Source organism: Oryctolagus cuniculus, chromosome X, assembly GCF_051225735.1.
Source record: "Oryctolagus cuniculus isolate XC-2025 breed Fujian yellow rabbit chromosome X, ASM5122573v1, whole genome shotgun sequence".
NCBI lineage: Eukaryota > Metazoa > Chordata > Mammalia > Lagomorpha > Leporidae > Oryctolagus > Oryctolagus cuniculus.
Window position 1 is genome coordinate 32792058 of NC_142888.1, and position 15611 is coordinate 32807668.

The 15611-nt window shown below is 52.1% G+C and overlaps 1 protein-coding gene and 1 pseudogene across 1 annotated transcript; both read right to left on the reverse strand.

Annotated features, from left to right (window-relative positions):
- Positions 1 to 921: 921 nt before the first annotated feature.
- LOC149119593 (lysine-specific demethylase RAD23B pseudogene) lies at positions 922 to 3621 on the reverse strand (annotated as a pseudogene).
- Positions 3622 to 8280: 4659 nt separating this feature from the next.
- On the reverse strand, positions 8281 to 10377 carry LOC100341464 (lysine-specific demethylase RAD23B). Its single transcript, XM_089324451.1, has one exon. It carries the CDS (start codon positions 10128 to 10130, stop codon positions 9147 to 9149), a length of 984 nt encoding a protein of 327 aa, XP_089180577.1. The 5' UTR covers positions 10131 to 10377; the 3' UTR covers positions 8281 to 9146.
- Between the last annotated feature and the right edge of the window lie 5234 nt (positions 10378 to 15611).

The following is a 15611-nucleotide window of genomic DNA, read 5'->3' on the forward strand; positions in this document are numbered from 1 at the left end:
ACTTCCTGCCCAAATATACAGTAACTGGACAGGACCCTGGAACCAGCCAATCAAGGATGCCATCAGGCAGCTAGTACAGTGGACTGAGAGAGCCCTTGGACTGATCAAAGCTGCTGGTATATTCATTGTCACTACAGTGCAGCTGTCACCAGTTTCCCTCATCCAACCATGCATCCCCAGCCTGATGTTTGCTTCACAGCTGTTTGTATCACCAATGTACCTGCTTTAGAATGGGAAACTCGATATCGTTACTTGTCAGCCTGTATCAGGGGCCCTCGGGATGGGTTATTTCTCAGGTGCTCTTCAATTTAACCCAAAACCTAATGCCACCCACATTTCTATCCTGGCAGTTACCACGTTTACATAGGGAATGGTTGGTAGGGACTCACGAAATTTTGGTTCCATCCCTATGCACTGATGACTACAGTAGTGGTCATCGTGGGTTGCAGTGTACTGATCTATTTTTTCCATGCCGCACTAAGCTGAGTCCCATCTGCCAAGCAAAAGGCTGCTCCACTAGCAAAGATTTTGGCCATCGAGATAGTCTGGCCTGAAACAGAGGGGAGAGATATGGATGATCCTGTGCCTGGCTGGGAGACTGCCTGCCTGGCCCATGCAGAAGCTTAAGAGGGCATGGCATAGCACGCCTCCTGGGAAAGACCATGGTCGGGGCTCAGCACACTGAGACCCACACATGACCTGACTGCTGTTAGGCAGCAGGGACCCAGGCACATTTCCCCCACTCCACTTCCTGTTGAGGGGCCTTGTGCTTGTCAACTAGGTAAACAGCTCCCAAGTGTGGCCTAGCCACATAAGACCACCTGGAAGACTATGTAAACCACGTGAGCTTCAAGCTGATTGGAGACAGGTAGAAGCACCAGTATTGCCTTTATCCTATAGAATTAGTGTTGCTACCCTGAACTAGCTACTGCATTTTGTCTGTCCTATAAAAGCCTATGGCTAACTGTTAATAAACAGCCATGTTCACTGAAACAGTCTCTGGTGCTTCTTGTTGAAGAATGCCATCCCCCCACCATCCCGACAGTGTGGGCCTTGCAGGACAAGCCCACACAGGGGCCAAAGGACTTGAGCCATCTTATACTCCTTTCCCAGGCCATGGCAGAGAGCTAGATCACAAGTGGAGCAGCTGGGACTCAAAGTGGAGCCCATATGGGATGCTGGCACTGCAGGTGGTGGCTTTATCCGCTACACCACAGCACCAGCCCCGAGATCTTTTAAAATAAATTTACGTATTTTCACATGAAGAACTGGTTCCTTTCCCTCCTCCCCTACCCCACATATGTCACAGGAAAGCATGAGGTTCCTTATATAGTAATTTCACACCTATGTGAAGCAGCAACAACCATCAATAATCAGGCATTTCTGCTTACAGGTGCTCCAGCATTGTTGGCAATTTCATGAAGGCATTCCCTAGTTGCCATGAAATGGACCACAAATTCTAGGGAGTGGGGCAAGCGCTCTGACAAAGCGAGTAACTCGACTGCTTGTAGTTCCAGCATCCCATACCAGTGCTGGTTCTAGGGCTGGTTGCTCCATTTCCTAGCCAGCTCTCTGCTATGGCATGGGAAAATAGCGGAAGATGGCCCAAGACCTTGGGCACCTACTTGCATGTAGGAAACCCATGAGAAGCTCCAGGTTCCAGGCTTTGGATCGGCCCAGCTCTAGTTGTTGCGGCCATTTGGAGAGTGAATTGGCAGATTGAAGACTTCTCCTTCTCTCTCTCTCTCTGTCTCTCTCTGTCTCTCCCTCTCTCTGCCTCCGCCTCCCTGTAATTCTGCCTTTCAAATATGTAAATAAAAATTTTAAGAAATTTCTATGGAGCAGACACTGTTTCCAAAACCAACTGAAATAAAGAAATAGAAAGCAAGGCATTACCCTGGGTGTAGTCTGGACACAGTGGTGGAATGGAGTCTACTGAAAACAGGGAAAGCCAGTAAAAGTAACTTATTATTTTATCAAGGCCAATAAAAGACAGCCAGGGTATCTCTCCCAGCCCTGCATCATCATGACTCCTGCACCAGCCCCAATATATGGTACCAGATGCCGAGTATGGTGGGTAGGAGACCAAGTCATCCCAGACGTTGTAGTAAACAAAAACGTAATGCATCGGCGCGAAGTGTGAGTCAGAGGAGAGTCCCTTTCAGTCCTCCTCCAAGGCCAGCTCAGAAAGAATACTGGCAGCTAAGACCACGTTCTTATCACAAGCAAAATATACTTGGATCACAAGTCCTTCAGGAAACCCGATTGCCTTTAACTTTTCAATAGCTGCCTGTTCCTGAGGTGTTACTTCAATGTAGCTACAATCCTTTGATGATCCTGCGGTTCCCACAGTGCCACCTCCACCTTCTCCTTCATCACCAGCTTCTTCCATAGGGGCAGTTAGCATGTGAACCAAATAATCCTGATATTGTCTAAATTGCCTACGTAATAGAGGATCCTGTGGACATATGCGTTGCAGCACTCCTGGAAGCAAAGACGGAAAGTATTGAAGGATTTGTCTCAATAATTGAAACTCTGGTGCATTCCATAAAACATCCAGGGGATGTCCTCCAGAACCCGATGTCGTAGCCCCTGCATCTGCTACCACCGCTGAAGACCGACCAGCTCCACTGCTACCGGCTTGAGGGGGCTCGACCTCGGCCGCACTTGCCCTGTCTCCGGGGAGTCCCATTAAAAGATACTCCACGGCTCTGTGAGGGTTGTTGAAGCTGGCTCTCAGGGCTGCAAGGACGTGCTCCCGTTCGTAGCCCATGGACACGATCTCGGCGACCATTTGCTCGGAAGCCGGACGTGTCAGCAGCGCCCTTGCTGCCTGCTCAGACGGCTGGGCCCGAGAGGAGGGTCCCGCGATGGCGTCATCTGGTGTGGGGCTTGGAGCCCCTGGCGGGCCTGCCTGCTGCCCTGCCGCTTGAGGTGACGCAGGTGCACCAGCAGGTGCAGGCTGAGCCGACGCTGTACTGGATGCTGACACGGAGGCAGGCGCGGACTTGGCACGCGTGGAGGTGGCAGGCGCAGATTTGGCACGCGTGGAGGTGGCAGGCGCGGCGGGCAAGGCAGGGCCACGCGCTGGGGCCCCAGCACCAGCCAATGCCGCGGTGGCAGGATGGGACTGCCCAGCTGTGGCTGTGGCCGTGGCCGTGGCCGGTGCTGCTGTGGTCGCCGCCTCGGGTCTGGCCACCAGGACCGTCACAGCGTGGTGCTCGTGGATCTGACAGTCTCTGAGCACAGCGTCGTCCGGGAGGACGCGGCCCGCATAAAGGAGCTGCTGCCCCGCTACCGGAAAGGCATCTCTGCCCTGCTCGGCTTCAATTTTCTCCTTGAGGGCCCTCACCGTCTGGCCGGGGTCAATGTCGACGTGGAAGGTGAGCTGCGGCCAGGCCTCGAGGGTGAGCCGCATGGCGCCGCCGCGCAGGGCCGCGGCCTAGTCGGCTGGCCGGGCTGGGGCGCGTGCTGGCCGCCGGGCAGGCGGGCGCGAGGCCTGGCGGGGCGGGCACCGCCGCGCTCCTCACACTGCCTCTGCCTCTGGCTCTCGGGACCCTGCGGGGGCGGGTCCCAGTCGCCCTGCCCAGCGCGCTCTGCCCTGCCCGCGGGGCCTCCTTCCGTGAGCCCTGGCCTCCGCAGTGAGGGCCCCTGGCTCAAGATGGCCGCCGTGCCGCCGCCAGCCCCTCCCCCACCCAGGAGTAGCCGTTGCTCCCCGCGTGACGGTGGCCGGGAGGGGCCCTCCCACGCCCGGACGCTCCTTCGCCACCCACCCGGTCGCGGTGCTCGGCCTCGCTCGTCCATGCACTCTGAGCTCCCGGGGCCTCTGTCTGGGCTTCTGGTGCTTCGCAGCCTCTTTTAGATCCCTTTGGGAGACTGCTAACCTTTCTAGAACTTTCTCCGTTTGCTACTCTGTAATAAGCTCTGGAACATTGTATCCCTTTGTGTTTATTCATTTTCTGTTTCCTACACTTGTGCTGTTTGATACCAGTCATGAAGGGAGGATGGTTGCCAGAGCGAGTCTCGTGGGTTCTTTTCCCCAGCTTAGTACAGAAATGAAAAGCCAGAAAACTATTTGCAAAGAGGCAGAAACTTTATTGCATTGACAAGCAATAGAGAAAGTGTCTGGTGCTTCAGAAGACAGGTGGAACGCCCCAGCAGCACACTGGCTTTGAGGAAGCGTCCTCGGATTTTAAGGCAGTACTAATTGTTAATTGAGTTATGCTATTGGGGGTGCCCATTGGACAGGGGTTTCACGTACGTATGCTGTTTCCTTGGGGCTCAAGGAGCCTGCAGGGGTCTCCTGGAGACCGCCTGTCTCCATAGGGGATCAGCCCCCTCCACTGCTAGCTCTGGGTGGAAGATCGCAGCTATACTGGAGGCATGGTTTAAACTGCAAGGTCACACAAAATAGCCAGGGTCTCTTGGAGCTGATCCAGCTCTCCCCAGGTTCTCATCCCCTTCCCCTGCCAGCTCTGACTAAAGACTGCACCCACCCTGAAGGTGTGATTTAAATCTGCAAGGTCACACCTGCAGCACAGGAAGCTGTGAGTAGAGGAAATGCCAGTGTCCTGGAGAGGCAGCCTGCTTGTGCAGGACGTTCTCCCCGTGTCTGAAGGGGCCGCCAGACTCCCTGTTTAACTCTCTGTGCAATCTCCCCTATCTCCCAAGTGCAAGATAGGGTATGAAATAAATCCTCAGTGTTTCTGCTCACACTGTGGAAACCACACCAATTGGTTAATTTTTGCTTCAGCCACCTTTCAGATACTGACAATGTTCTGAGCAAAAGTGAAATCTATTTGATACAGACCCTTTTGTTGATCTGTAAAAAATATTTGATCATTAGCAGGCAGAGTGATACAGAGAGGAACACACACACACACACACACAGACATATGTATATATCTTCCAGGCTGTGGCTCAATGCCCATGTGGACAGAATAGGTTGGAGCCAGGAACTCAACCCAGGTCTGCCTGCTGGTGTCAGGTACACAAGCCATTGGGCCATCCTTGGCTTTTTTCCAGACCCATCATCTGGAAGCTCGATGACAAGCTAGGTGCTGGGCATTGAACTAACACTCTGACAAGGGATGCTGGCTTCCCATGTTGTCTCCAAACCCACAACAACTGTACCTTGAAATTCTTTTTGCATTGACATATAGAAACTTTACATATGCATGTGATACCATGTACCTTTTTAAATAGAATCTCACCACCTTTGCAATTTTTTATTTTGAAATGTGGAGAGTCAGCAAGAAAAGACAGACAGAGGTTTCTCCTCCTTCATATGCTTCCCCAAAGCCTGGTTAAGAGCTGGGGCTCTGTCAGGCAGAAGCCAGGAGCCAGGAACTCAGTCCATGGATCCCATGTTGGTGGCAGGGATCCAAGTATGTGATGCATCTCCTGCTGGACACCACGGTCTGCATCCATAGCAAACTAAAACTGGCAGCCAAGCAAGCACTTGAATATAGGCAGGCATACCAGTGTGGGGTGCAGGTGTCCCAATCTGCGTCTGTCTACACTGCTATGCCAAACACAGAGTCCAGTGTGTGTTGTTGGAATCCATGGAAACTGTGTGTAATGTACAAATCAAGGTCAACACATCTGACTCCCCAACAACATTTCTTTATGGTGAAAATATTCCAAATCCTTCCTTCTACCTTTCTGTGAAATATCAGCACTTTCTCCTTAGTTTAGGCTCTGTCCTATGCATACCTCTCTTTGGACACCTGCTGTTCTACTGCCTTTCATTCCATGTTGGGAGACCCCCTCTTTTAGTTCTGCATTTCTGTCGTAAGGATGTGTTTGACCCACTGTTTCAAGGAAGTTCGGCTGGCCAGAGTGTCCAAGATTTCTTTCAGGGTTAACTTCTGGATGGCTTTTTCATTCCCCAAAGTCAGCTTTGCTGATTAGAGAATTCTTGGTTTAGGGCAGCCTGTTGGCACAGCAGGTGAAACTACTGCCTGGGATGCCAGCGTCCCATATGGGAGTTTTGGTTTGAGGCCCAGCTCCTCTGCTTCTAATATAGCCCCCAGCCTATGGCAGCTGGCACAGCGGCAGAATGTGGCGCCTAAGAACCTGGGGCCCTCCCATCTACCTGGGTGACTAGAGGAGTTCCTGCCTCATGGCTTTGGCCTCTGCCAGGCCCCATTGTGGTGGGCAACTGGAGGAGTGTCTCTGTTTCCCACTCCTGCTCCTGCCTTGAGATATGAAAAAAACAACGACAATGATTTATAAACTGCTTGGAAATGGTATTTTGAGTACACGTGCAGGAAGCGATACATTTTTGGCACTAGAACACACATTTTTTCTAAATGCTGCTTTCTTCCATTGTACTTGAGAGGCAGGAGACAGGGACAGACACATCTTCCATCTACCAGTTCACTCCTTCAGAGCCCACAGACCATGGCTGGCCTGGCTAAAGAGCATCACATAGCTGCATTCCCACCTCACAAGTTTGTGGTAGGGACAGACATATTGACCTATCACCTGTCCATCACAGGTGTGCATTACTATGGATCTAGATTTGCAGTGAAGCCTGGACTTGAATCATTTATGTCCATGTGGGACTGACATCGCTAGAGTAGCCTAAACTAATGCTCCAAATGCCTGCCCCTGAATTCTTCTATTTGTTGCCTTGTGACGTGGGGTTTCCAAAATGTTCTCATACATTCTATGAGTGAGTCTTTTGGTTACATGAGTGGTTTGCACATAAATTGGCCTGTCTATTGCCAGTCCTTGCTTATTTGATCCGTGATGGGTTTTTGCAAAACAAGCAAAGCAAATTTCCTAGTTCAAATGATTCCTTTGAAAATTGTTGGATGTTGCTTGAAGTTTAACATTTAAGAAGTCTTTCTCAAGTCTTAACTCTGAAACTCCTTCCTGTGATTTATTTAGAAAATCTGTAGTTTTGTCTTCTAATTTCAATCTTTGGCATGTTTCAATGAAGCAACTTTACCAGAATCCAAAAATTTCAAGAAATTCAATAACATGAAAACACACAATCCAGTTAAGAAATGGGCACATTACTTGAACAAGCATTTGCAAAAGAGGAGATTCAAATGACCAATGGGAACATGAAAAAATGTTGAGTATCACAAGCTGTCAGGCACATGCACATCAAATCCACAGTGAAGTTTCACCTCACCCGCGTTAGAATGTCTTTCATAAGGAAGTCAACAAACCACAAACGTTGGCTAGGATGTGGGAAAAGGTTCCCAACCCACGGTTGGTGGGAGTGTAAATTGGTACAGCTGCTGTGGAAGACAGCATGGAGATACTTCAGACTTCTAAATGTAGACCTACCAGATGACCCAAACATCCCACTCCTGGGAATTTACCCAAGGGAAATGGAATCAGCATATCCAAGTGTTAGCTGTACCCACATGTTTACTGCAGCTCAATTCACACTAGCTAAGAGAGGGAATCAACCCAGATGTCTGTCCATTAACTGAAGTCTGGATAAAGACATTATGGTATATGTACACTATTGAATAGTACACAGCAGTATAAAATGAAATCCTGTCATTTGACACCAAATGGATGCAACTTGAATCTGTTCTACCTAGTGAAGTAAGCTAGTCCCCAAAACAAGTGCCATACCACAGCCTACTCTTGTTGACAGTAATATTTACAGGTGGTCTCAGTAGTAACAGATTCTTCTCTAAGAAAGCGCTGCATTTACAAATACCAGAAAGGAGATTTGAAATACTCGTCTGAATTCTGAGCTGGCTCACCACTCAGTGGGTTCTAACTGGGCAGGTCTCTCACTTACGACCAATTTCTGCCCAAGAAAGGCAATAGAGAGGGGAAGGGGATGCTGCTCTTGTGCACGGGCCTCAACAGTCATCAATTCTCAGCGGGACACGTCCACAGCAAACATGCAAGTGTGGCTTTAAAACTTTAGTGTGGGGCCCGTCCTGAAGGCACTGCAGGCTGTGCCTCCACCTGCTGTGCCAGAATGCCATGAGGGCCCTGTTTCATGTCCCAGCTGCTCCTCTTCCAACAGGCCCTCTGCTGATGGCCTGGGAAAGCAGTGAAGATGGCCCAATGTGTGGGCCCCTGCACCGGTATGGGAGACCCTTAGGAAGCTTCTGGTTCTTGGTTTCACATAGGGTCAGCTCCTGACATTGTGGCCATTGGAGAGAAACCACTGGGTGGAAGACCTACTCCTGTCTCTCCCACTCTCTATCTGTAACTCTAACTCTCAAGTAAATAAATCGAATCTCTTTTAAAAGCTTTATTGCAATAAATGTAATATACACAGATATTTGACACGTGTCATTTATATTCTAATGAAAACTGGACAAAGAGAACAGCAACATTACTCATCCTATCCAGGTACAGCTACTCAAATCAGGATAGAGAGGTCTCACATACATTCTACTGAGAGAGAACTTTTAAAAGATTAATTATTTATTTGAAAGCTAGAAATACATTAGGCAGAGGTGGGGGGGAGGGAGAGAGAGAGAGAGAGAGGGAGAGAAATCGTTCAATTGAAAGTTTACACATGGCTGAATGGATGGAAGACCACTCTCTTTCTCTCGGACTCTCCCTCTTTCTCTCACTCTCTCGACCTCTGCCTCTGTAACTCTGCCTTTCTATATACAAATACAATCTTTTAAAACATTTCATTGGAAGGAATGGCATTACATTACCCTGGGAGTACTCTGGATGGAGCCCACTGAAAACAGAAACCTAGCAAAAGTGACTTAGTGTTGTATCCTAGACAGAGGCATCACAGAAAGAAGAAATGATAGGATAGTAGAACACAGAAAGGAAACCTAGGAAAAGTTGAAGTTGTTTCAAAGAAATAACGAAAACTACAATTGTGGATGGAGTCCACTGCAAAGGGAGAAACCTACAAGTGACTTGGTGCTTCACAGGAGAAATGAGGACCTGCAATGGCTGCTGGTGGGTGGCAGCCTACTCTGCACACTGTGTGGATTTGAGGCACCTGCTGGTTGAAGCAGCCAGGCAGGGTATCTCTCCCCACCCTGCAACGTGTGACTCCCGCCCCTGCCCCAACATCTAGTTCTGATGCCAAGTATGGTGAACCTAAGGCCAAGTCATCCAAGACGCTGTAGGAGACAAAGTCAGCGTAACGAATGGAACGGCGGGAGATGTGAGCCACAGGAGAGTCCCTTTCAGTCCTCCTCCAAGTCCTGCTCGAGCAGAAAATTGGCAGCCCACTCCTCATTCTTCTCACAAGCAAAATATGCTTCAACCACAAGTCCCTGAGGAAAGCCCAAAGCCTTCAACCGCTCTATAGCTGCCAATTCCTGGGGTGTTACTTCCACATAGCTGCCATCTCCTGTTGATGCTTCCTCGGTTCCCGCGCTGTCCACTCCTCCTCCTTCATGGCCAGCTTCTTCACGACCAGCTCCGCTGCTCCCGGCTTGAGGGGGCTCGACCTCGGCCGCACTTGCCCTGTCTCCGGGGAGTCCCATTAAAAGATACTCCACGGCTCTGTGAGGGTTGTTGAAGCTGGCTCTCAGGGCTGCAAGGACGTGCTCCCGTTCGTAGCCCATGGACACGATCTCGGCGACCATTTGCTCGGAAGCCGGACGTGTCAGCCTTGCTGCCTGCTCAGACGGCTGGGCCCGAGAGGAGGGTCCTGCGATGGCATCATCTGGTGTGGGGCTTGGAGCCCCTGGCGGACCTGCCTGCTGCCCTGCAGCTTGAGGTGCGCCAGCAGGTGCAGGCTGAGCCGACGCTGTACTGGATGCTGACACGGAGGCAGGCGCGGACGTGGCACGCGTGGAGGTGGCAGGCGCGGCGGGCAAGGCAGGGCCGCGGGCTGGGGCCCCAGCACCAGCCGATGCCGCGGTGGCAGGATGGGACTGCCCAGCTGTGGCTGTGGCCGTGGCCGTGGCCGGTGCTGCTGTGGTCGCCGCCTCGGGTCTGGCCACCAGGACCGTCACAGCGTGGTGCTCGTGGATCTGACAGTCTCTGAGCACAGCGTCGTCCGGGAGGACGCGGCCCGCATAAAGGAGCTGCTGCCCCGCTACCGGAAAGGCATCTCTGCCCTGCTCGGCTTCAATTTTCTCCTTGAGGGCCCTCACCGTCTGGCCGGGGTCAATGTCGATGTGGAAGGTGAGCTGCGGCCCGGCCTCGAGGGTGAGCCGCATGGCGCCGCCGCGCAGGGCCGCGGCCTGGTCGGCTGGCTGGGCTGGGGCGCGTGCTGGCCGCCGGGCAGGCGGGCGCGAGGCCTGGCGGGGCGGGCACCGCCGCGCTCCTCACACTGCCTCTGCCTCTGGCTCTCAGGACCCTGCGGGGGCGGGTCCCAGTCGCCCTGCCCAGCGCGCTCTGCCCTGCCCGCGGGGCCTCCTTCCGTGAGCCCCGGCCTCCGCAGTGAGGGCCCCTGGCTCAAGATGGCCGCCGTGCCGCCGCCAGCCCCTCCCCCACCCAGGAGTAGCCGTTGCTCCCCGCGTGACGGTGGCCGGGAGGGGCCCTCCCACGCCCGGACGCTCCTTCGCCACCCACCCGGTCGCGGTGCTCGGCCTCGCTCGGCGATGCACTCCGAGCTCCCGGGGCCTCTGTCTGGGCTTCTGGTGTTTCACAGCGTCTTTTAGATCCCTTTGGGAGACTGCCAGCCTTTCTAGAACTTTCTCCGTTTGCTACTCTGTAATAAGCTCTGGAACATTGTATCCCTTTGTGTTTATTCATTTTCTGTTTCCTACACTTGTGCTGTTTGATACCAGTCATGAAGGGAGGATGGTTGCCAGAGCGAGTCTCGTGGGTTCTTTTCCCCAGCTTAGTACAGAAATGAAAAGCCAGAAAACTATTTGCAAAGAGGCAGAAACTTTATTGCATTGACAAGCAATAGAGAAAGTGTCTGGTGCTTCAGAAGACAGGTGGAACGCCCCAGCAGCACACTGGCTTTGAGGAAGCGTCCTCGGATTTTAAGGCAGTACTAATTGTTAATTGAGTTATGCTATTGGGGGTGCCCATTGGACAGGGGTTTCACGTACGTATGCTGTTTCCTTGGGGCTCAAGGAGCCTGCAGGGGTCTCCTGGAGACCGCCTGTCTCCATAGGGGATCAGCCCCCTCCACTGCTAGCTCTGGGTGGAAGATCGCAGCTATACTGGAGGCATGGTTTAAACTGCAAGGTCACACAAAATAGCCAGGGTCTCTTGGAGCTGATCCAGCTCTCCCCAGGTTCTCATCCCCTTCCCCTGCCAGCTCTGACTAAAGACTGCACCCACCCTGAAGGTGTGATTTAAATCTGCAAGGTCACACCTGCAGCACAGGAAGCTGTGAGTAGAGGAAATGCCAGTGTCCTGGAGAGGCAGCCTGCTTGTGCAGGACGTTCTCCCCGTGTCTGAAGGGGCCGCCAGACTCCCTGTTTAACTCTCTGTGCAATCTCCCCTATCTCCCAAGTGCAAGATAGGGTATGAAATAAATCCTCAGTGTTTCTGCTCACACTGTGGAAACCACACCAATTGGTTAATTTTTGCTTCAGCCACCTTGCAGATACTGACAATGTTCTGAGCAAAAGAAAAATCTATTTGATACAGACCCTTTTGTTGATCTGTAAAAAATATTTGATCATTAGCAGGCAGAGTGATACAGAGAGGAACACACACACACACACACATATATGTATATATCTTCCAGGCTGTGGCTCAATGCCCATGTGGACAGAATAGGTTGGAGCCAGGAACTCAGTCCAGTCCGCCTGCTGGTGTCATGTACCCAAGCCATTGGGCCATCCTTGGCTTTTTTCCCAGGCCCATGATCCAGGAGCTCGATGACAAGCTAGGTGCTAGGCACTGAACTGCACTCTGACAAGGGATGCTGGCTTCCCAAGTAATCTCCAAACACACCACAATAGGCCACTGAAATTCCGTTTGCATTGATCTATAGAATCTGTACAAATTCATAGGATACCATGTAACTATTTAAATAGAAACTCACCACCTTTATTATTTTATTTTGAAATATAGAGAGACATGTGCTTCCCCAAAGCCTGGTTAAGAGCTGGGACTCTGTCAGGCAGAAGCCAGGAGCCAGGAACTCAGTCCATGGATCCCATGTTGGTGGCAGGGATCCAAGTATGTGATACCTCCCCTGCTGGACACCACAGTCTGCATCCATAGCAAACTAAAACTGGCAGCCAAGCAAGCACTTGAATATAGGCAGGCATACCAGTGTGGGGTGCAGGTGTCCCAATCTGCGTCTGTCTACACTGCTATGCCAAACTTGGAGTCCAGTGTGTGTTGTTGGAATCCATGGAAACCGTGTGTAATGTACAAATCAAGGTCAACACATCTGACTCCCCAACAACATTTCTTTATGGTGAAAATATTCCAAATCCTTCCTTCTACCTTTCTGTGAAATATCAGCACTTTCTCCTTAGTTTAGGCTCTGTCCTATGCATACCTCTCTTTGGACACCTGTGTCGCTCCCCCTCTTCATGGAGGAGCGACACAGGACCCTGCGCTGTTCTTCTGCCTGCTCGGCCCTCCCCAGGTTTGCTGCTGGTTCTTCCCGGGTTGGCTACTATCCCTTCCACCTCCGTGGAAGGGCAGTTCCCCCTGGCCACATTCCCCACTTCCGCAGGGGAGCGGCACACCGCCGGCCGGCTCTCTCGGGGGCTGCACAGGTGTTCCCCTTAGATGTTCCTGGTGCATGCCGTCTCTCTCCTCCTTTATAGTCCTCCTCCACCAATCCCAACTCAGCTGCCCACACGCCGAGTACGCTGCTCTCCTCCAATCAGGAGCAAGTCCTACAGTTTATTGGCTGAACTGGAGGCAGCTGTGTAGAAGCTGTTTTCTCCTCTCCCAGCGCCATATTGTGGGAGAGCAGATGCATAGAATAAGTCTTAATTCCAGTAACTTAGTCTAGTCCGAGTTGCTCCCCACAGATCCCCCTTTCTTTTTATTTTTTGGCGTTGTTACGCGCCTGTCTTCGGTGTCCCGCGGCACACACTCTGCTCTACTTGCTAGAGTTGCCACAGGTTCTTACAAGTCCTATCAATCAGGCAAACCGAATCCGGGTCCTCTCTTTGCCATGTTGTGAGGAGGTTTTTAGGCGCTGATGCGTGCCTGTGTTCGGTGCCCCGCAGCGCATGCTCTGCTCTGCCTGCAGGGGCTTACAAGCCCTAACAATCAGGCAAACCGAATCCAAGCCTTCTCATTGCCGTATTGTGGGGGAGACTTATTAGTGTTGGTTCGTGCCTATCTTCGGTGACCTGCAGCTCATACTCTGGTCGAGCTGCCTGCTGGTGCTTACCGCCTTACTAATCAGGCAGACCGAATCCAAGCTCTCTCATTGCCATGTTGTGGGGTGACTTATTGGTGTTGATAACGTGCCTGTTTTCGGTGACCTGCGGCGCATAAGCTGCTAGCCTCCCGCAGGTGCTCATCGCCTCACTAATCAGGCAGACCGAATCCAAGCTCTCTCATTGCCGTGCTGTGGGGAGGTCTTACTTTTCTCTGTTTCTCTATCTCCGGGCATTCCTATTTCTCCCATTTTACTTCTATCTTCCAGCATTCCTATTTCTCTCATTTTACTTCTAAACTTCTGTTTCTCTTATCCCTGCGGCTTCCCGGCGCCTGCCCCGAGGCTGCTTCTCGGCACCTCACCCTGCGGCAGCTTCACGGCTCTGCGCGGCTTCCCGGCGCCTCGCCCCGCCGGCGGGCTCCCGGCTCTGCGCGGCTCGGCTTCGAGCGCACACTCCGCGGTCTCCACGCCCCTTCGCGTCCGCACCAGGGCCTCTCGCCAGCCCCGCGTTCCCTATCTATTCACGCCCCGTGCTCTCTGCACGCGGCAGCTTCCGCGAATCACACAGCGTAGCTCACGTCTCCGCCACTAGCATTCAATCCAAGTTCCCCGGACTAACCTGGCGAATTCCAACCTGGCGGCCCACGTCTCTGCGTCTGGTTCCAGATCTTCGCCTCTTGCTCCCTGGGGTGACTTGAAGAATTCCAAGGTGGCTTACATTTCCGCCTTGGCTTGCACTCGCGGCTTCATCCTCCCTAACATTTTTCTCTACCCGGTATGTTTCCCTAAGTTTTCTTCCAACAATATTCCTCCCTCATTTCTCCTGGCCTCTCCCCACAGTCCGTATCCAAGTCTAAGTTTCTTATAGGTTTCACTTTCACTTTCAACCTGTAGTCCGTATCTGAGTCTAAGTTTCTTCTTGCTTTCACTTTAAATCCTAACTTCTTTCCCACAGTCTGTATCCGAGTCTATGCCTAGGCTTTCAATAGCTTCTTCCAGCACCTTTCTCGTCCGGCTTTCCCTAGGCTGTTTGCTAGTCTCTCTCTCCGATATTTTTCCACTTTTTCCCGTTTCTTCCCTCCTAGGTTTCCTATCCGTCCTAGGTTTCCTATCTGAGTCACGGCACCATTATGTCGCTCCCCCTCTTCGTGGAGGAACGACACTAAGCCCTGCCTAGGCTTCATATCCGAGTCACGGCACCATTATGTCGCTCCCCCTCTTCATGGAGGAACGACACTGAACCCTGCCTAGGCTTCATATCCGAGTCACGGCACCATTATGTCGCTCCCCCTCTTCATGGAGGAGTGACACTGAACCCTGCCTAGGCTTCATATCCGAGTCACGGCACCATTATGTCGCTCCCCCTCTTCGTGGAGGAACGACACAGGACCCTGCGCTGTTCTTTTGTCTGCTCGGCCCTCCCCAGGTTTGCTGCTGGTTCTTCCCGGGTTGGCTACCGTCCCTTCCACCTCCGTGGAAGGGCGGTTCCCCCTGCCACATTCCCCACTTCCGCGGGGGAGCGGCACACCGCCGGCCGGCTCTCTCGGGGGCTGCCCAGGTGTTCCTCAGGTGTTCCCCATAGATGTTCCTGGTGCATGCCGTCTCTCTCCTCCTTTATAGTCCTCCTCCACCAATCCTAACTCGGCTGCCCACACGCCGAGTACGCTGCTCTCCAATCAGGAGCAAGTCCTACAGTTTATTGGCTGAACTGGAGGCAGCTGTGTAGAAGCTGTTTTCTCCTCTCCCAGCGCCATATTGTGGGAGAGCAGATGCATAGAATAAGTCTTAATTCCAGCAACTTAGTCTAGTCCGAGTTGCTCCCCACAACCTGCTGTTCTACTGCCTTTCATTCCATGTTGGGAGACCCCCTCTTTTAGTTCTGCATTTCTGTCATAAGGATGTGTTTGACCCACTGTTTCAAGGAAGTTCTGCTGGCCACAGAGTGTCCAAGATTTCTTTCAGGGTTAACTTCTGGATGGCTTTTTCATTCCCCAAAGTCAGCTTTGCTGATTAGAGAATTCTTGGTTTAGGGCAGCCTGTTGGCACAGCAGGTGAAACTACTGCCTGGGATGCCAGCGTCCCATATGGGAGTTTTGGTTTGAGGCCCAGCTCCTCTGCTTCTAATATAGCCCCCAGCCTATGACTGCTGGCACAGCGGCAGAATGTGGCGCCTAAGAACCTGGGGCCCTCCCATCTACCTGGGTGACTAGAGGAGTTCCTGCCTCATGGCTTTGGCCTCTGCCAGGTCCCATTGTGGTGGGCAACTGGAGGAGTGTCTCTGTTTCCCACTCCTGCTCCTGCCTTGAGATATGAAAAAAAACAACGACAACGATTTATAAACTGCTTGGAAATGGTATTTTGAGTACACGTGCAGGAAGCGATA